Here is a 19,931-nt window from a genome sequence, read left to right as displayed (position 1 = left end):
ACCTGCAGCTTTCAGCTAGTGAAGTGATTTCTGTTTATTCCAGAGAGAAGTCAGAGACAAAAAATGGAGTTTAAGAATACAAAATGGAGTCTGGGAAGTTTTTCTCGTACCAACAGGAGAGGTCCCAGAAGACTGGAGAAGGGCTAACATACTGCCCATCTTTAAAAAGTGGAAAAAGGAGGAGTTGGGGAACTATAGACCCGTCAGCCTGACTTCGATCCTATGATGCTACTAGAGCAATGTATAAAACATTCAGTTTGTGAATACCTGAAGGATGAAGGAATAATCACTAGCAGCCAGCATGGATTTATGAAGAACAAATCACGCCAAACCAGCTTGATTTCCTTCTTTAACAGGGGACTGGTTTGTTAGATAGGAGAATGCAGTGGACATAATATACCTGGACTTCAGCAAGGCTTTGACATGACATTCTGATGAGTAAGCTGGAGAAATGTGGGTTTGACGGAACTACCGCTAAGTGGAGACATAATTGGTTAAACAACCACAAACAAAGAGTAACTATTAATGGAATGATGTCAGATTGGAGGGAGGTCTCAAGTGGGATTCCACAGGGATCTGTTCTGGGTCTGGTGTTGTTTAACATCCTTATTAATGACCTGGATGCAGGAATAGAGAACATACTGATCAAATTTGCAGATAACACAAAGGTGCGGGGGGGGGGGGGGGGGGGGGGGAGATGAGGATTCAGAGGGTTCTTGTCAAATTGGAGAACTGGGCTACAGACAACCAAACTGAAATTCAGCAAAGACAAACGTAAGGTGCTACACTTAGGGAAGAAAAACCAAATGCACAAATTCAGAATGGGGATAACTGGCTTGGCAGCAGCACTGCTGAGAAGGATCTGGGAGTTGTGGTGGATCACAACCTCAACATGAGTCAGCAATGTGGTTGCAAAAAAAAGCAAATGCAATTTTAGGTTGCATTAACAGAGACATAGCATGCATGTCACAGGAGGCGATAGCACTAGCTAGAAATAAAAAAGGACAACAAGAAAACATTCTACAAATACATTAGAAGCAAGAGGAAGACCAAGGACAGGGTAGGCCTGTTACTCAATGAGGGCGAAAAACAATAACAGAAAATGTGGAAATGGCAGAAGTGCTAAATTCAATAAGGACAAATGCAAAGTACTCTACTTAAGAAGGAACAATCAGTTGCACTCATACAAAATGGGAAATGAGTGCCTAGGAGGGAGTACTGCAGAAAGGGATCTGGGGGTCACAGTGTATCACAAGCTAAATATGAGTCATCAGTGTAACACTGTTGCAAAAAAAAGCAAACATCATTCTTAGATGTATTAGCAGGTGTGTTGTTAGCAAGACACGAGAAGTAATTCTTACACTCTACTCTGTGCTAATTAGGCCTCAGCTGGAGTGTTGTGTCCAGTTCTGGGCACCATATTTCAGGAAATATGTGGACAAATTGGGGAAAGTCCACAGAAGAGCAACAAAAATGATTAAAGGCATAGAAAACATGACCTATGAGGGAAGATTGGAAAAAATGGGCTTGTTTTGTCTGGAAAAGAGAAGACTGAGAGGGAACATAACAGTTTTCAAGTATGTAAAAGGTTGTTACAAGGAGGAGGAAGAAAAAGTGTTCTCCTTAACCTTTGAGGCTAGGACAAGAAGCAATGGGCTTAAATTGAACCTTGGGTGGTTTAGGTTGGACAGGAGGAAAAATTTCCTAATGGTCAGGGTGGATAAGCACTGGAATAAATTGCCTAGGGAGGTTGTGGACTCTCCACCATTGGAAATTATAAAGAGCTGATTAGACAAAGGGATGTTCTAGATAATAGTCCTGCCATGAGTGCAGGAGACTGGATTAGATGACCTCTCAAGGCCCCTTCCAGTCCTACGATTCTATCAGGGCTTTGGAGCAGAGCCCGGAGCTGTAGTGCGGAGCAGTGAAGCTGCAGGTTTTTGCCCGGAGCTGGAGCGAAGCCGGAGCACAGAAAATCTTGACTGCTCCACTGCTCCAGGTTTTTTTTCTCCATTTTCAATCCAAAATGAATGATATTTAGCAAGAAAGTCCTAAAGGTGCCAAAAAGTTTCAGATTGTCTAACAATTGATATTAACATCTACTTTACCACTTTACATAATATGTCACAGTTATTCTCACTTTGGCCGAAATCAAGATTTAGTGTACAGATACAAAATTACAAAGTTTTTTGGAGATATATTTTATTAAAGAATCAGATAATTATCAGACATCCGGCAACACTGCAGACTGCTCCCACCCTTGTGCCAAGGTTAGGTGAGTACATACTTGCATAGATTAGTTAGATAGTTAGATTAGTATGTGTTGATACTTCTTTTGTAAGGGTTGATCAACGAGACATGCTGAGTGCTGTGATTACAGAAAGGTGTGACGCAAGACGCAACATTTAAGATATCACAAACAGGTATATGGCAAAAAAAATGTTTTTGTTTATTGATATATTAAGATATCACAAGAGATATTAACCATTTAAGCTCATTTCTCACACGGGCTCCCGTTACCGGTACATTTGTTCATTTGTACGTGCCCTCGTATCACTCTGGCGGACTTATTTTATATATCATCTGTTCAACGGTCTTTTGGTAGCGTTGTTTGTAATTTTAAATTTACTGAAAAAGTCACGTGCAACAGGCATATAAATATACAGTAAACCTTGTTGCATAAATTAGGAGTGACTTTTATGATATATCCAGAGTGATTGGAAAATGCCCAACACAACTTTGGGGGTGAATCCTTAGGTCATTTTAAGAAAAAACGTTTCTTGAACACGTGTCCTAAAATTCTTCCTAAGGGAGCTACAGTCCCTTCAAGGTGGTGATGAAAAGTTAATTTCTGATTAATATCTCAAAAACGCTTTAATATAAAGTAATGAAATTATGTCTGTGTCTTAGCGTTAGTATGTGCTACCATAATACATTATCCAAAATTATGTAAACCATAGGTGTCCTGAACTGGCGGTTGGTCATTTTTATTTCATATTTCAAGAAAGGCTTGTCGTCGACTGCCCCTGACTACGAGCGGTCATATTATGTTCCATAATAAGTTAATAATTTTTGGTTATTATTTATTATGACATTTAAAATTTATGGTTCCAAAGTTGAAAAATAAGTAATAAGTAAAATTGTTTGTATCATGATTAAAATTTTTAAACAGTTTTCTCGGAAACGGTTAATTATACAAAATAAATTAAGAGTACCATTTTAATGCATGTTTTAGCATTAAATCATATTCCAGGGTCGTATCTGTTAAATAGTTGAAGATTTAAAAAATATGAAATAAAATTGGCCCAGTCCCCCCAGTTCACAACGCCTATAGTTTAAATAATTTTATTTGAATGATGTTGTATGATAGAACGTTGGAAATAAACTTTAGCGGGAAAGCGGATTCAAATTGCAAGCACAGTCCTTTTAGTAAAGAGAGCAAATTTTTGGAAATATGTTTTTCCTTCATCAGGCTGGAAACATTATACAAGATAGAACCTGTTATTGCTCTATCTTGTATAATCTATTCAGGCTGATGAAGCAAAAACATATTTCCGAAAATGTGCTCTCTTTACTAAAAGGACTGTGGTTGCAATTTGAATCCGCTTTCCCATTAAAAAGAAAAGGAGTACTTGTGGCACCTTAGAGATTAACCAATTTATTTGAGCATAAGCTTTCGTGAAGTCTTCTGCAGTTTCCACAGTATGCATCCGATGAAGTGAGCTGTAGCTCACGAAAGCTTATGCTCAAATAAATTGGTTAGTCTCTAAGGTGCCACAAGTACTCCTTTTCTTTTTGCGAATACAGACTAACACGGCTGTTACTCTGTTTCCCATTAAAGTTTATTTTCAACCTTGTAACGTGTAGCCTCGTTACTTCCCAACAATTAATGTTGTAGAACAGCGATAGCACGTACTAATGCTACGGCACATACCAAATTTCATTGATATATCTATATTAAAGTGTTTTTGAGATATTAATTATAAACTTGGAAAATATTTCGAATAGTTTTACCTCAAAATTTCATAAGAAAAACTATCTTGCAATTTATAAATAAAAATGTATATTAATTATGTATACTAAAATACTTCTTACTTCATTAAAACTGCAAGAAACATGTTAAAATATTAAAATATACTTTAATAATAATTTTATGTAAAAAGAAAATGCGATCATTTTTGTCCAGAAAATCCAAAATAAATTCGAAGTACCTTAAGTGGTTAAGATATCACAGGCAGGTACATTATAAAAAAGTGTAATGCTTTTGTTCATTGCTTTTCGAAGATCATAACAAGAAACATTTGGATGAGGTAGCAGCACAAGAAGATTTGGCCATGGCTTCAACAAAAAAATCAAATCTGCCCCCCATGATTGATAGCTGATTTACGGAAAAGGATCTCAACGATGTCTTTACTTTTGAATTTGAAAAGCCCAAATTTGGGCTTTTGGGAAAAGCAAAGAAGAAATCGGCAACGTGCAAGGTGGAAAAGGAAGTGAATGGCGAGCTCAAACCATGTAGCTTCAAGACAAGCGAAGCAAGTGCCGTGAAAAGTTTCAACCTTTGGTGGCATGTAAAATGTAACCATCCTGAAAACTATGTGGCTCTGGTTACAAAAAAGGACCAGGAAGATGAGGCAAAATGGAAAGCTGGCGCGGCTAAACGACGTTCATCTGACTCTTTGAAAACTCCTGGAGAAAAGATTTTTTGCGGCGCTTCATCTGAAAAGAAACCCAAAATTGAACAAACAAAACTTGACTCAAAGTCCTTAAAGGTTACAGTCACCATGGATGCCAATACTTTCCATGAAGGGCTGATGGAAGTGGTTTGCTTGAGTTCAACACCGCTCACTACCTTCAGGCTAAAGAGCAAAGGATTCCAAAAAATTGCAGGTGAAATGGGTTGGCAGCTTGGTGTTTCGATGGGGCATGATGTAGTTCATCATTTAGTTGTCAGCACAGCTGAGTCTGGTCGCGAAGAGCTCAAGAAAGCTTTGGAGCAAAAATTATGCTACCGGAAAATGGATGCGGCAACCCATGGAAACAGAAATTTCCTTGCAATCAATGCTCAGTACTACGAAGAAGGAAAAGATAAAGCTGTGGTAAAAACCTTGGACATAATCGACACTGAAGGGCATCACAATTCTTCATACTTGAAAAGTCAAGTAAAAGCTATTTTAGAAAAATTTGGGATCAGTGAAATGCAAGTGCTGAGCATCTGTGTTGACAATGCAGCAAACATAACGTGTGCTGTCAAAAATTTCAGCGGGACAATGAAACCATTTCTACCTCTGAGAACAGGGATGTGGACAGAACTGAAGCTATTTTGCCCGATGAAGGAACTAAAGGAATGGATGAAATCGAACTCAACATGGATGCTGCTGCGCAATGGGTTAATGACCCTAGCCTCATACTTCCAACATGACTTCATGAGGATGACTCAAAAGTCTAACTGATGAGGTGTGGTATTCACACTCTTCAGTTAGCAAAGAACATGCAAAGAAATTTCTGGCAAAAATTCGACAAGTCGTTGTCAAACTACGAACCCCAAGTATTTGAAGTGTTCCTCTTGATCTACATGGGGTAACTCAATCATTGGATACTGTGACTCGCTGGGGTTCAACATTTGTGATGATTCTCAGTCTTACTGTGAACAAGTGGCTGCTGCTGGAACAAGAGAACTCAAGTTAACAAAAGCTGAATGGGACGAAGTGAAGAACCTGTGAGACTTCTTGGCAAAGCCAAACCAAACAACCATGAATCTTCAAGCTGTCGATGTAACCCCAGGAGTTTTAATGAAGGAATGGGGAAAACTGTCAAAATTCTTGCAAGAAAATGGTGGACAAATTGCAGAAGGAATTCTATCCTCCATGCAGAAACACGAAGAGAAGCTTTTTGACAATATTCATTTCCTTGCTGGAGTTTATGTTGACCCATGGTATCGGATTAATCTTACCTCAAGGGAAATAGCAAAGGCAAAGGAAGGGCTCCTTGATATTGCTCGACGACTCGAAAAACAAAATCTGTTGCTACATTTGAACTCGGCGAAAGAGGTTGAAGAAAACAAAACACAACAAAAGGAGTCATCAACAATCAAATCTGCGGTTTCGGAAAGTTCACATCCTTCAGAAATAGCAGGCTGTTCTCAAACTTCTGTCTCCACTCTGAACTTGTTTGAGGGTCCGTCCCTGAGACGTCTTCAACCATCACAGGGAAATGGAGATAATTCAAGCACCAATTCTTCAGAAGATGACACCTTTGAAAAGGAATTGGATAAACAAGACGCCGGCAAGTTTCTGCCATTCATAATTGTAATGAAGCATTATTCGAGACAAACTTTCGGGAAGATTGTGAGGTCATGGAGTCTATTGGTAGACTAAAAGTTAAGTCTGTTTTTTGAGGCCATTCACAGCTATCCACACCGCATTCAGGCTGCCTGTAGAAGCGCTTCAAGCATGCCAACTACTCAAGCTAGTGTAGAGCGACTGTTTTCGGCTTTAAAGTTAATTTTAAATGATTTGTGGCAGCCTACGAAAGACGACTTGATTGCTGCAATAATTTTTTACAGAATGAATTATGAATGATTCTAGTTTGTATAATTGTTGATGACATTTAAATTATTTTAGAAGTCTGAATAAAAATAATGTTTTTTCAAAATTACAGTATGCACTTTTTTATTTAGTTAAAAATTCATTTGAGTTGGAGCGCGGAGCGGAGCTGGAGCAGTCACTATTGGTGCCAGAGTGGAGCAATTCAAAAATTTGATTGCTCCAAATCCCTGGATTCTATGATTCTACCACTCTACTCAGCGCTGGTTAGCCTCAGCTGAAGTAGTGTCCAGTTTTTGTCACCAATGTGACCAAAGGATCCAGAGGCAAGCAACGAAGATGATCAAAGGGATGGAATGCAAGCCATATGAGCAAAGGCTGAAGGAACTGGGTATATTTAGTTTGGAAAAGAGGAGATTGAGGGGAGACATGAAAGCAGTCTTCAAATACATGAAAGGTTGCCATAAAAAAGATGGAGAAAAGTTGTTCTCTCTTGCCAGAGATGGTAGGACAAGAGGCAATGGGTTCAATCTACAGCATAGCAGATTTAAGTTAAATCTCAGGAAAAACTTCCTAATTGTAAGTAGGACAATGGAACAGACTGCCTAGGGAGGTTGTGGAAGCTCCTTCATTAGAGGTTTTCAAAGGGAGGCTGGATAGCGATCTGTCTTGAATGGTTTAGACAGAAAATATTCTGCATCTTGGCAGGGGGGTTAGACTAGATGACCCTTGTGATCCCTTCTAACACTATGATTCCATGATTCTGTGTGTCATGGAGTAAAATCCTGCCCTCATTGCAATCAACGTCAAAATTCTCACTGAGTTCAGTGGAGTCAGGATTTCACCCCGGGTATTCTGCAAAGAGCTGCCTTTAACTGCCTGTGTCATTGCTCCAAGCATCTGGAAATCAGACAAAACCTTTCAAGCTGGAAATGAACCTGTATCTAAGATAAAGAATATTGTTGTCTCCTTGCAAGAAAGTGCCTGCATTTGATCACAGCAATTCCTAATGAATAGGCCCTGACCTTATGTAAGGGCTCATCTGAGGTCTTCCTTCTGTATCAAGGAAACTACCAACACAACCCTTTCTTTAATCAAGTTCAAGAGACAAATCAAGGTGAACAGTTGCTTTGCTTGTTCCCCACTGAAAGAATAATATCTGGCTGACAGCTGCATGACTGTTGCACACAAATCGCATACAGCAAACAGAGCACAAAGCAATTGGAAACTTAATCCAAATCATGGTTGTTATAGATTAATGTTCTAGACACGCTGCAGTCCATGGGCAAGACTTACTTCCCATCAGAAAGTTAAAACAGTATACAAAGCAAGGAAGAGAACAGATGAGAGGGGCTATAACAGGAACCAGGTTAAGTGTATGTGGGGTGGCAAGGAGGAATTCAAAGCAAATTCTTAATACCAGGCATTAATCACATTGGCCACAGGCTTGTCCATACAAGTCTTTTGCCTGAGCAGAAAGTGCAGGCCCCTATATAAGTGGCTGTGCATTTGAATGGATTTTGTGTATTATGAAAAGTGACATATTTTCATGTAGACAGGCACATGCCCAAATACTTTACTTTTCAATGCTGCAGTTATGCAATTTGTAAAGTGTCATGCACATATAGAAGTATTGAAAAGAAGGATGGGCCGGTGGATAGAATGGGAGCCTGAGACTCGGGTTCATTTCCCTGCTCTGCCATAGACTTCCTGTGTGACCTTGGTTATGTCACTTAGTCTGTCTAAGCCTCATTTGCTTCTCTGATAAATGGGGACAAGAGGATTTTCATACCTCATTGGGAGATTGTGAGATAAATACATTAAAGATTGTGAGGTGCTCAGATACTAAGGTGACATGAGGACCATGTAAGTACCCTAGATAAACAGAACAGTGAATATTAATGACTGTTTGTGAAACTTACATTCCTGATCAGTTACGTATTTTATTGGCCATTCTATGCAATGAAAGTCTGAGTTAACTTCAGCATTCCTGTTATTCTCAAAGTTTAAGAAGGAAAATGTAGTTTCATGTTTGAAGTGCCACCGTCATAAAGAAAAAAATAAAAACCAAACCAAAAAAACCCCACCCCAATCCGCAATATTAAACGATGATAAACTTATTTATTAAAAATCAGGTACATTTTAAAATGGTGCTTCCAATTAGTTTAATCACAACCCATTTGGGGATTAAAATGAATTCTTAACCATACGTTTGGCTAAGAATAACAGGTCAATGCCATCAGAATTTACTCTCTACAATATTTTTGAATTTGTTTAACAGAATAGGTTAAATGGGATAAGGAGCAGGTATCTGGGATGTGTGGCGGCGCACATTGATCAGTAGTTAGATACTTTGGTGATGAGGCCGATGGTAAGTTTAATTTAGATTAGATAGCAATTCCTACATAATATTTTCCTTTGTCTGCAGGTTATGGTCATGTCTTTTCAGCAGTGAAGTTACCAAGTTTTCTGATACTGACCCCTTCACACAGAAAGTGAGCAGAACACTAGAAATCATTAGTTCAAATAGTAAAGACAGTTCTCAGCTGATGTGTTTGTGTCTGTATACTGTCATACTGTCCTCTTTCTTCCATATTTAATGTGGTAATCTATGAAATATTCATGATAGGGCAGTAGCATAACAGTTTATATCCTCTTGTGATCTGCAGCTGCAAGAAAATGGCCTAATCCCTACTAGACAAGAAACAATATTGTGTTTATTCAGCCACTGGGGGTGAAGTGATCATCCATACACTTGAACATACCCAGAATCCGACACAGGACACAGTAGTGATCATCTGCACATTTTCTGGGAGGACAGACTAATTTAGTGTTTTCTTCCATAGACAGGAAAACGTCCTGCTGACAACTAAGTAAAAATGGCTGATCTCGCCTACTCATGGGACTCCCATCATGCACTGTTGAGGCCTGGCCAGAGGGAAGACTGTGATTCTTCATGGGATATGTAGCTTGGCCAAGGAGCTCAGCCCGTAGGAGAGAATGGGGGCAGGAGGCAGCCCGGCAGCTCAGACACATACAGTTTAATGTCAATCTGACCTAAAATAAAACAGTTCCATTCAGTTCAACAAATGAACTTTTTTTCAGGTCAATCCTGGCAAAATTAGAAAATCGAGGGTATTACAACATCCAGCTGAAATGTGGCCACTAGCTCTTTGACCAGGATGCACTGTGGGAAAATTCTAGAGCTCTAGAAAGGTAAATCCAGCCTGTTCTCACCATGGGAGGAATGGCAGAGGCTCTCTGAGTCTTGCAAGAGGCATTTTAATGTTTCATAAAAATGTAAAATGTCTCCAGTGCCTTCCTACTCTTCTTAAAAATCCTGGAAGTGGAAAGAAAAGTCCACTTTAACCCATGTTGAGGAGGGGTAAGAAGAGTTGTTTGTATTTATATTGATTTATTCTCAGGAGATTTCAGAGCACTTTATACAGGCCACCATGTATCAGCCTTGTTCTACAGGTAGGGAGATTGAGCTGCACAAGGTATGTCTATACACTGCAATGGAAGCCCAGTCAGTGGGACTCAAGTCAGCTGACCCTGGATTAACCCAGGGCTTGAGCATCTACACTGATTAGATTTTAAGAATTTTCTATCCTGGGCTTGAGCCTGGGGTGCTAGCGTCCACAGTGCAACATGTAGACCTGAGTCAAACCAACCATATCGCAGACTCCCTAGTGCCCACCTGAAATGTGGCCACTCTTCCTTTGACCTTGATGCACTGTGGGAAAACTTGACTGTCCCCTGCATGTTACAGGAAGTTTGAACTGACCGCCAACACATCCTACCAAGCAGTCATTTTTGGTCTCTGAGCTCCCAGCTACTGGAGCCAGTGCCATGTAGGAGGAGCCTTTTGAAGAGATTCTCTTGCTTGCGCTTTCACTCCTGTGTCAGGAAATGGCAGGGCTTCTGTGAGATGCTGGTGGACGTTTCGGTGGCATTTTCTGACCTACCAAAGGCACCTGACAGAGCTCATGATGGAGCAAGAGGAGGAGGACTCAGACATGAGACTCGATGCTGCTCATGACACTTGGTACAGCCGTTGATGTCCCCTATGTAGACCAGAACTTCTGGAGCAGGGCCGCAAGCACTGACTGGGGAGATCACATCATCAAGTGCACTTGGGATGACCAGCAGTGGGTCCAGAATGTTCGCATGAAGAAAGTTACATTTCTGGAGCTTTGTGAGCAGCTTGCCCCAATCCTCCACGAGGTCACTTGTGCCAGTCCAGAAGCGGGTTGTTATAACTGTCTAGAAGCTGCTATCCCAGACTGCTACAGGTCTGTTGCCAACCACTTTGGTATTGGAAAGTCGACTGTGGGTAAAGCAGTGGATGTTTCTGAGACAATCAGGTGTGTGCTTTGCCCCCTGGTGGTGGGCATAAAAGAATATTCCTGAAGTAACTGCTGGCTTTGAGAGAATGGGGTTTCTACACTGCCCCAGGGCCACTGATGCACGTGCCCACAGTTTGCCCTCCTCAAGGAGCACATGAGTACATAAACCACAAAGGGCACTACTCCATTGTTATGCAGGCACTAGTGGATCACAAAGGCAGATTTATGAATATCAATGTGGACTGTAAAGGAAAAGTTCATGATGCTAAGGTTTTTCGCTGATTGGGAGTCTATATTCATGGACAGGCTGGGACACTATTCCCATCAGATGACATTGTCATAAGCAGAGTTCCTGTCCCCACCATTATTCTGGGGGCCCTGCATACCTGCTTTTGCCTTGACTTATGAAACCGTACTCTGATTTCAGAGGCCCTCGCAAAGGACAGTTTAATTACACTCTCAGCAGGTGTAGAATTGTTATTGAATTTGCTTTTGGCAGATTGAAATCCTGTTGGAGATGTTTACAGACCCATTAGAATGCCAATATCATCAATGCTGGCCACATTACCGGGGCTTGCTGTTCTCATCACAATTTTTGTGAAGTTAGAGGAGAGCCATTTCCCCCTGAATGGACCTGTGACAGTGAGGGTCTGCTGAATTGGTACACTCAGCTAGAGAGTGCAGCTACCACAGCTGGAGCTGGATGCACCTAGACAACAGAGGTCAGGGATGCTTTGTGAGCACACTTTATGGACTTGCATGGCCCCATGGAAGAGAGAGAATGTGCTTGTGTGGGTGGGGTGGGATGGGGCTCATTGATTCTGGGGCTTCCAATGCTTGGGCAGGAGCAGGAGATTGATTGCCATACAATGTACTTTTGAATGACATGATCACTTATCAAATTGGGGGGCAGGGTTTGATTCACAGTGTGGATTGATGTAAGGCGGGGTGGCCATCCTGTGGCTCCGGAGCCGCATGAGGCTCTTCATAGGTTAATATGCGGCTCCTTGCATAGGCACTGACTCTGGGGCTAGAGCTATAGATGCTAACTTTCCAATGTGCAGGGGGGTGCTCAACCCACTGCTCTGCCCCAGGCCCTGCCCCCACTACACCCATTCCCCCGAGCCTGCCATGCCCTCGCTCTTCCCCACTCCCCACCAGAGCCTCCTGCGCACCGCATAACAGCTGATCGCGCTGGGCAGCAGGCACTGATTGGCGGGGCTGCCGGCGGGCAGGAGGCGCTGCAGGTTGGAATAGGGGGAGCTTATGAGGGGCTGCTGACATATTAGTGTGGCTCTTTGGCAATGTACATTGGTAAATTCTGGCTCCTTCTCAGGCTCAGGTTGGCCTCCCCTGATGTAAGGTATTGTTTGAAGTATGGATTGATGTAGATAACTGTTGAGGAATAATGTTTGCATACTAATTCCTAATTGTCCTTGATCATGTGTTTACACATGACATAGTATGACGCAGCGACAGCAAAAGAACTTTCATGATGAAATAAAAAACTTTATTTATAAATGTATTAGACAAGTACAACATTCGCCCATTGCCAGGCTGGCCTGTCACCATTCCCACACCAGAACACCCGCAACAACAAAACCTTACAGAAAAATAAAATAAAAACCAAGTGCATGAACAAGTGCAAACAGTAAAACCATGTGCAAGGCAGAAACCCCCTACCATGGCATGTGCCCTGTACCCCACATTCTTCTTTCCCTTTTTTCCCCATTTGCATTCACACGATGCTGGGGAAGGGAATGGAGACATCCACAGGGGAGGGGGTTATGATGGAGGGCTGCAGAGGCAAGATTGCCCTGCCCAGCTGCTCGTGGGGCCTGATTGCAAGGGCCACCCAGCCATGGAGTTTTTCAAGCTCTTTCTGGATGGCATCACAGGGTAGTGCTCAGGGGACTCAGGCCGTGGTGTGGATGATGCAGCAGGAACTGCTACTTTTGTGGTCATTAGTGAGTTCAGCCACTCAAACAGCTCTTTCTGCTGAGCTCTGTCCTCCTCTAGCCACCGTTCCTGTTCCAGGAACTGCAAAGCAAATGCCTGCTTTTGAGCTGAAACCCTGTCCTCAAGCTGTGCAGCCAGCCTGGGCCTTGCCTCTTGCCTCTCACCATGCCTTTCCTCTAGCTGCAAGTCTCTCTGTCATTGGTACTGGACCTGCTTGTTAGCCCTCTCCAGAACCATAAGTTCATTGCGGAAACACTTCCTCTTGGAACAGTCCCTGATGTTAGGTTGGCCCAGGCTTCTGCTGCACTGTAGACAAGCTATGGAAGTGCTGGAACAGGGGCCTGGAACAGGACAAGACACAGAGGGTTATTGTGTCGAATAGCCCAGTGCAGGAGCACACAAAAAATCCTTGTGGATTTTCAAGGACATAAAAATGTACATTTCCAAACTGAACTTCAGTGTATTGTGAGAGGGATGCTTTAGGCCACAGAAGCTCATTGGACACTGCCTAGTTAGTCACAGAGAAAAAAACTGCAGAGACATGGTAAGTTAAAAATTCAAAAAACTGTTGTTTTTTTTTTGTTTTCTAGTAATTGCAGAACTACTTGGGTTTGAGGCAAGGGCTGTCAATGGCCATGCCACAAAAGCTTGTTCTATCATTTCAGGCCTTCCGCATAACAGTTCTTGTGGTGCCCGATTGGCAAAGGAAGATATTATTCCAAGCTGCCAGTGGGAAACCTGCAGTTTATGCAGCCAGAGTATTCAAACATATAGTGACTGAACAGCACATCTATGAGTGGAGTGGGCTGGTCAGCTGCCAAGGTGGCCCTGGAAAATACACCCTTCCCTGAAATGTGACTGAACTATCCAGAGCTCCTGCTTCGTGAAAAGTTTGCAGCTATCAGCACCCGGGATTGAGTCAGAAATGAGGGAATCAACAATATATTGTGTTAGCTTCCACATGGCTTAGCCTGTCATGGCTGCGTGCAAACACGCAGAACTCCACAGCCATCCCCTTACTCCTCCTTCCCCTACCCCCCAGCCTATTTCTGGACAAAATTTCAAATCCCAGTTGAATTGGGCACAAATGATTTTGTTGCCTATGGACTGCCTGGACTGCCTCTAACTGAAATGGACTAGATTTGTGAATGGAAAACTTTTCAACCTCCTCCTTGCACAGTTCTCCGTTTCCAGGCAGTTCGTTACAGAGTGGCATACTTACAGGCATGGCACTGTGAGGTGAATATTTTTAGGAAACAGGAATGGCCCTAACAAAAATCTGTGCCTTTCCAGTAAAAATTCGAGGCATTTTTACTGTTTGCATTTCCTGGTTGCCATTTTGAACTCCGTGTGGTGGGGGAGAGGTCAGAGGGAGAGCCAAGCCACTGGCATATAATTCGCCATTAATGGATACACTCTGCTAGCCGGGGCTTCTAATAACTTTTGCATTGGTTCAGAGAACAGAAATCCCTCCCATTCCTATATGAATAAACATTAAAATGGAGCCAGAAACTTACCAGGCTCCAGGTCAGCTTCTGCCCCTTCTGTGTCTGCTGCAGGCTCCATGTCAGGCTGTTCCCCGTGGAGGCATCAAGCAGCTCCTCTGAGTACAGTCCCAGGATGTGCTGCTGCTGCTTCTGTAGCAAAGCCTCCTGGGGGACTGGTTTCAGTAACAGAGCCACTTCACGGTCCTCACTCAGTACCTGCTGCTGGCTCCCATCGGTCCCTGTTCTGGATTCTGGGGCTAGCAGGGAACCATCCTGGCTGACCAGGTCACCGTTGGGTCCAGGCTCAGCACAGTTCCCAGCACCCAGTTAAACTCCACATAAAATTAACATATCAGCAAGTTGTTCAAGGTGTGTTTCTGGTCCTTGGTTTTCTGGTACTCTTGAGCTCCTTAATCTGCTCCCTGCATTGGTCACCAGTCTGGTAAATTTGCAAAGCTGCTAGCTTCTTTGCTATTTGCTAGTATGTGTGGTCATTCCTGATTCTCTTACTAAAGTCCACTGTTTTTCTGGCCTCCCACCAGAGATTCACCAAAATGAGGCTGTGCTCCTGTGACCATGAAGCAGCGTGCTTTGCAAAAGCCTTCTTCTGTTCAGTCTCCATTGCAAACACAGGAGGCTCTCTGCTGGTGTGGTTGCAGTTCAGCAGTCAGAAGACAATGGAAAGGGCGAATGCTGACTCACTGAGCCTCTGCACTACTCGAAGGAGGGTTGTTTCCATTTTCCCTGGAGTCAATTAGAGATTCTTGGGATAGAGGGGACAATGGAAATTGGTCCATGGGATACTTTCAGTGGACTCCCAGGGCCTGAGTCAGAGATCAGGGCTGTGTCTACACTGCAAAAGCAATAGAGCTCAAATCCTGTGTCATGTCTTGACTTGGGCTCGAATCCTCCACCCCCACAGGGTCCGAGGAGCCTAGGTCCAAGCCCAAGTCTGAGAGATTTGTATGTAGTTGGAGTCTGGGGTTGGGCTCAAGCCTGGGCCCTGACTTGCTTTGCAGTATAGACATAGCCACAGATGTTTCAGACCAGAGCAGTTGTCCCAGGCCTTGGCTTGAGAGGCCAGCCCACTGGTGCCACCATCAGTAGGTGTGTACTGCTGGCTGGCTCCCCTGGCTCTGGGTGCTTCGGTGCTGAATTTTTGGTAGGAACTGCTTCTGCCTTCGCTGCTTGTTCCCTATACAGATAGCAGACAGCACTGTTTGGGGTCTTCTGCTCATAGCCAGTCCACAGCTCCTTTGTAGGGCTTCTTTTCTCCCCCTTTACCCAGCAGCCACACACAGTGGCTCCCTTCTGGGCTCCAGGCTCTCACAGCATTGAGTGTAGGTGCCTGGCTGCAGTTGGGTACCTAGCCAGGAGTGAGTACATATGCCTGGGTGAGTCATGGTAGAATTAAAACAGCAGGGAGGCAGGGGACAGGTGAAGTAAGATACTGTAACACTAAGAAAAATGAACCAAATCTAGAACCACTGCCTCAGTTCCTGCCTCCTCTTCTCCTCACCCAAAGTGCGGTTTTACAAAACCAGAGCTGCCCTATCTATAATTTGAATGCAATTTTCCATAATATTTGCCCTTTCTGTTGCTTGACCTTGAGTTGCAAGTGGTCTGGTGCTGGAGAATCGGTCTGTCCCTGGTCCTCTCCACAAGCAAGAGGTAGAATGTAAAATTAATTGGCTATCTTTCCACTTCCCATTCTGCAAAGAGAGACATATCTTGCCTTACAGGCTTCAAGTGCCTGGCTAATGGTTGTTTTGCTCACATATTTTCTACCATTCTTGAAAATACCCCATATCTTTTCAATTGAGTTCTAATGCATTTCCATTCTAGGTTCCCTTGGGACTGCTGGCCGGGTTTGTAATCAAACCTCCCGCGGCATGGACAGCTGCGAGGTGATGTGCTGTGGAAGAGGTTATGACACTTCACGGATCAGCCAGATGACAAAATGCGAATGTAAATTCCACTGGTGCTGCGCTGTCCGCTGTCAAGATTGCCTGGAGGTGGTGGACGTACACACATGCAAAGCACCGAAAAGTGCTGGATGGATAGCTCGAACATGACTACGTGGGGCGACTGGCATTCAAATGCTGAACATTTCAGTTTCATGCAGGGAGTATGTCTAGGGCATTTGCTACTTTTTTGCAAGTTTCAGCTCCCTTTCAGCACAGAGAAATTGCTAAATAATTAATATAAATTATGTTGTATCCAATTTATATTTTTGAAGTTGTAACTTTTTTGTAGCTTTGCTCTCGGTGTTTGGAAATGATGAAACTTTTAAGTCACTGTTTTTTAAATGCAACACATAATTCGCCTGTGGAAATCACTGCCACAAGATGTTACTAAAGCCAAGAGCATGGTAAGGTTCAGAAAGAGGTGATACATTTATATGAATAAGAACGTCCACTGTTGCATTATATAGGATGAGATTTCTTAAAGCTTCCTTCAAACCATATAGTCCTGGCCCCAGTCAGGCACAACACAATGGAGTGGATGGACCATTGCTCTGATCCAGTATAGCAATTGCTGTATAAAGGAACCTCTGAGCCCAGTATGGAGTAAAGGTGTTCTAGAAGTAACTTTCTCCATCTCATGTCAAATCATAGGGCTGCCCTCTTATACATTATGTGGGGTCAGTTCTGCCTTTGTATGCCCATTTGCTAGTCCCATGGATGTCAACATGCTGCACATTTAAACTACAGACCACGATGGAAAGCGAAGGAAATTGCATCCAATTGCATTCACCCCATGGTATTTCCTCTTAAAGAGTCAGCGCAAGTCTTTTAGTTACATTTGCACAGAATTCTCAATTTAAAACCTACCTTAAAAGGATTTTAAACAAATGTATTCATGTGAATCACTGATATTTTCCCACTGCAAGTTGCAATGTAATTAAATGGAAGGAGGGCATTTAGTTCTCAGACCGTTTGTTAGCTAGCTTTATCTGAGCAGATGTATCAAAATTAGAAATTAGTTGTTCACCTCCCTTTGGAAAAGGGACATGAAATAGCTTGGGCATAAATATTTTTTTAATTTTTTTTTTTTACTAACTGGCTAAATGTGAAAATATCTATAGAAAGCCTCTGTAAAACAGAAGCAGCTCGTCTCATTAATAATCTTCTTCTGCTTGTCACATGAGTGGAACATGAACAGTCTTGCCTAGTGGTTGGAGCAGGAGTCAAACTCCAAACAGGAACTGGAGCCCAGCATCACAGCTGGGGCTGAGGGGCCGCAGAATCAGAGCTGGCTTCTGCGGGTATATCTACATTACAATAAAAAACCGACAGCATCGATTCTGAGAGCCCAGCTCAATTAACTCAGCTTCAGGGGGGCAGGCTACAAGGCTAAAAATTGCAATTTAGCTGTTCTGGCTTAGGCTGGAGTCCAGGCTCGGAGACCCTATGAGGGTGGTGGATTTCAGAACCCAGCCTCCAGCCCAAACCCAAATGTCTATGCTGCAATTTTTAGCCCTGCAGCCTGAGCCAGTTGACCCAGCCCATCTGCGGGTCTTTTATTACCATGCTAGATGCCCCTGAGAGTGATAGAGTCAGAGCTGGCGTCAGAGGCCTGGTTATCTGGCCTGAGGCATGGCTGGAACAAGGCTGGAACTATCACAGCCATGGGCAAAGACTTTGCTACTGCTGTGCCTAGGAGCTGGTCTGCTGTCTCTTCCAACGAATCAGGCAGTATAGCCAGTCTGTTACAGACAAGCTGTGCTCATTAGGTTGCCTGAAGACTGGCTCTGCTGCAGGCCCTGATTCCGGAAACTGCTTTCATTCCAATGGAATCTATTAATAACTTTCATTAAATATAGTTAAAGGGATACTTTCAGCTCAGACGTGTGTCCCCCACCCACACCCCCACTCCCCAAATCAGTTTTTCTGAAAACATGTCCTGCAAAGTTTGATACTAACAAAGTGTACATTGGCCATATATGGGCGACTTTAGGTCAAACATGGCCTGGTCTTGGTTCAGCGCAGAACAATGGATTTCTGGGAGATGTAGGCCCCAGAGGGCGCCTAGCAATTGTAGATACAATGGGGAGGAGTGCCAGAGAATGTAAGGAACAGCTTTCCCTGAGAAAAGGAGAGACCATAGAATAAGGCAAGACCTGAAGTGGGGCTCTCTGCCAAGAGAGATAGGGAACGACTATGTAAAGAGCCTTTGAAAAAAGACTACATAAAGGGGCCTGTGAAGAGGCAGGAAGCCCAGGGAGGAGAGTCAAACTAAACTAAATTTAACTAACAGCAGGAGTCCAGGGCCAGGTAATAAAAATGTTCCATGTGAAAAAAGACTGAGGCTGGTTTTGTTTCCAAAGGAGAGTAATATAAGTAGGGATACTGGAGAGCCATGACATACAAAATAACAAACAGTAAAGAAAAGATAAAATAGGCACGCCTGTTTATCCTTTCTCACTGCAATACAGGAAGATAAAAATAAAGCAATTGAAAGACAGCTAATTTCGATTGATTAAAGGAAATTCATTTTTAAACTATACTTAACCAAGATGTGGAACTCGTTGCCACAAGATATCGTTGAGCTAAAAAGCATAGCAAGATTCAAAAGACAGATTGGATATTTATTTGGATTATAAGAACTTCCTCAGTTATATTAGATAGGATTAACGTAATGCTTTAAATTAGAGCTATAAATCCTGATATTTCAGGGCATAAATCAACCACTGACTGAGTTGGGAAGAAACATCACTTGCTGGCATGGTCTTCCACAATAGTCTGTTATGGGGTTTTGTGTATCTTCCTCAGACACATTTGGTGCTGGCCGCTGCCAGAAAGGACAGTGGGTTAGATGGACAACCGGACTGGTCTGATCCAGTATGGAAATTCCTAACAGAGGGAACTGAAGATTGAGTTGCTACTTTTAATTGGGATGCTAGATCCTTGCTGTTCTGTTAACATAGTGCTTTTGTTTTTTTCCTAGTTTAGTCGTACTCAGGATTGATTCTGGTGCCTGAAATTATTCCAGATCACAAACCTTTGTCACACAGTGATCTTCAGAATTTTTTTTTTCCTGCGATCATACAACACTCTCCTGGAATGCTTATAAACCCATTTCTTTAAGTTTTAACAAACAGAAATCTTTCCTTGCCTTTACTCTGCTTTGCAAGTGCCGTCCCTTATTTGACTGTTTTGCTTTTTTGTAAATACTGTTTTCTGAATTCACAAATCACTATACATGATAAGCAATTCTTTTAGTATTATAGACACTGCATAATACTATATATTTGCTGTGTCTAGGTCATGAAACTCTTGTATGAACTAGTTCTGTTACATGAACGCAACTGACTGAAGAACAGGTTTTTGCTACTTACAATTCAGTGATAACCACTGTTGCTGTTATATGCATTAGCTGCATGCGAAAACTGGCCCTGGTTTGGGTAAACTAAATAGTATACATAGCAGTGAATTGAAATTTAGCGGTGAATTCCAAAGAGATTCTTTATTAACGATTCATGAGCTCATCATTACCTGAGGAAGAGCTCTGTGAAGCTCAAACGCTTGTCCTTCCACTCACAGAAGTTAGTCCACTAAAAGATATTACCTCACCTACCTTGTCTCAAT

At 42.7% G+C, this 19,931-nt stretch overlaps 1 protein-coding gene across 2 annotated transcripts in view; it reads left to right on the top strand.

Annotated features, from left to right (window-relative positions):
• WNT2 (Wnt family member 2) overlaps window positions 1-16,568 on the top strand; it is a 48,303-nt gene extending 31,735 nt beyond the window's left edge. Inside the window, exon 5 of one of the 2 annotated variants that reach the window (XM_037888919.2) lies at window positions 16,186-16,568. In XM_037888919.2, coding sequence (XP_037744847.1) covers window positions 16,186-16,415 — 230 coding nt within the window. In that variant the 3' untranslated portion in view covers window positions 16,416-16,568. Of the gene's footprint in view, window positions 1-13,518; window positions 14,067-16,185 lie in introns of those variants that run through there. The other variant, XM_043549928.1, reaches the window with a different exon arrangement.
• Window positions 16,569-19,931: the final 3,363 nt, after the last annotated feature.

This window comes from Chelonia mydas, chromosome 1 (genome assembly GCF_015237465.2).
Source record: "Chelonia mydas isolate rCheMyd1 chromosome 1, rCheMyd1.pri.v2, whole genome shotgun sequence".
Taxonomy (NCBI): Eukaryota; Metazoa; Chordata; order Testudines; family Cheloniidae; genus Chelonia; species Chelonia mydas.
This window is presented reverse-complemented; position numbering and strand designations above follow the sequence as displayed.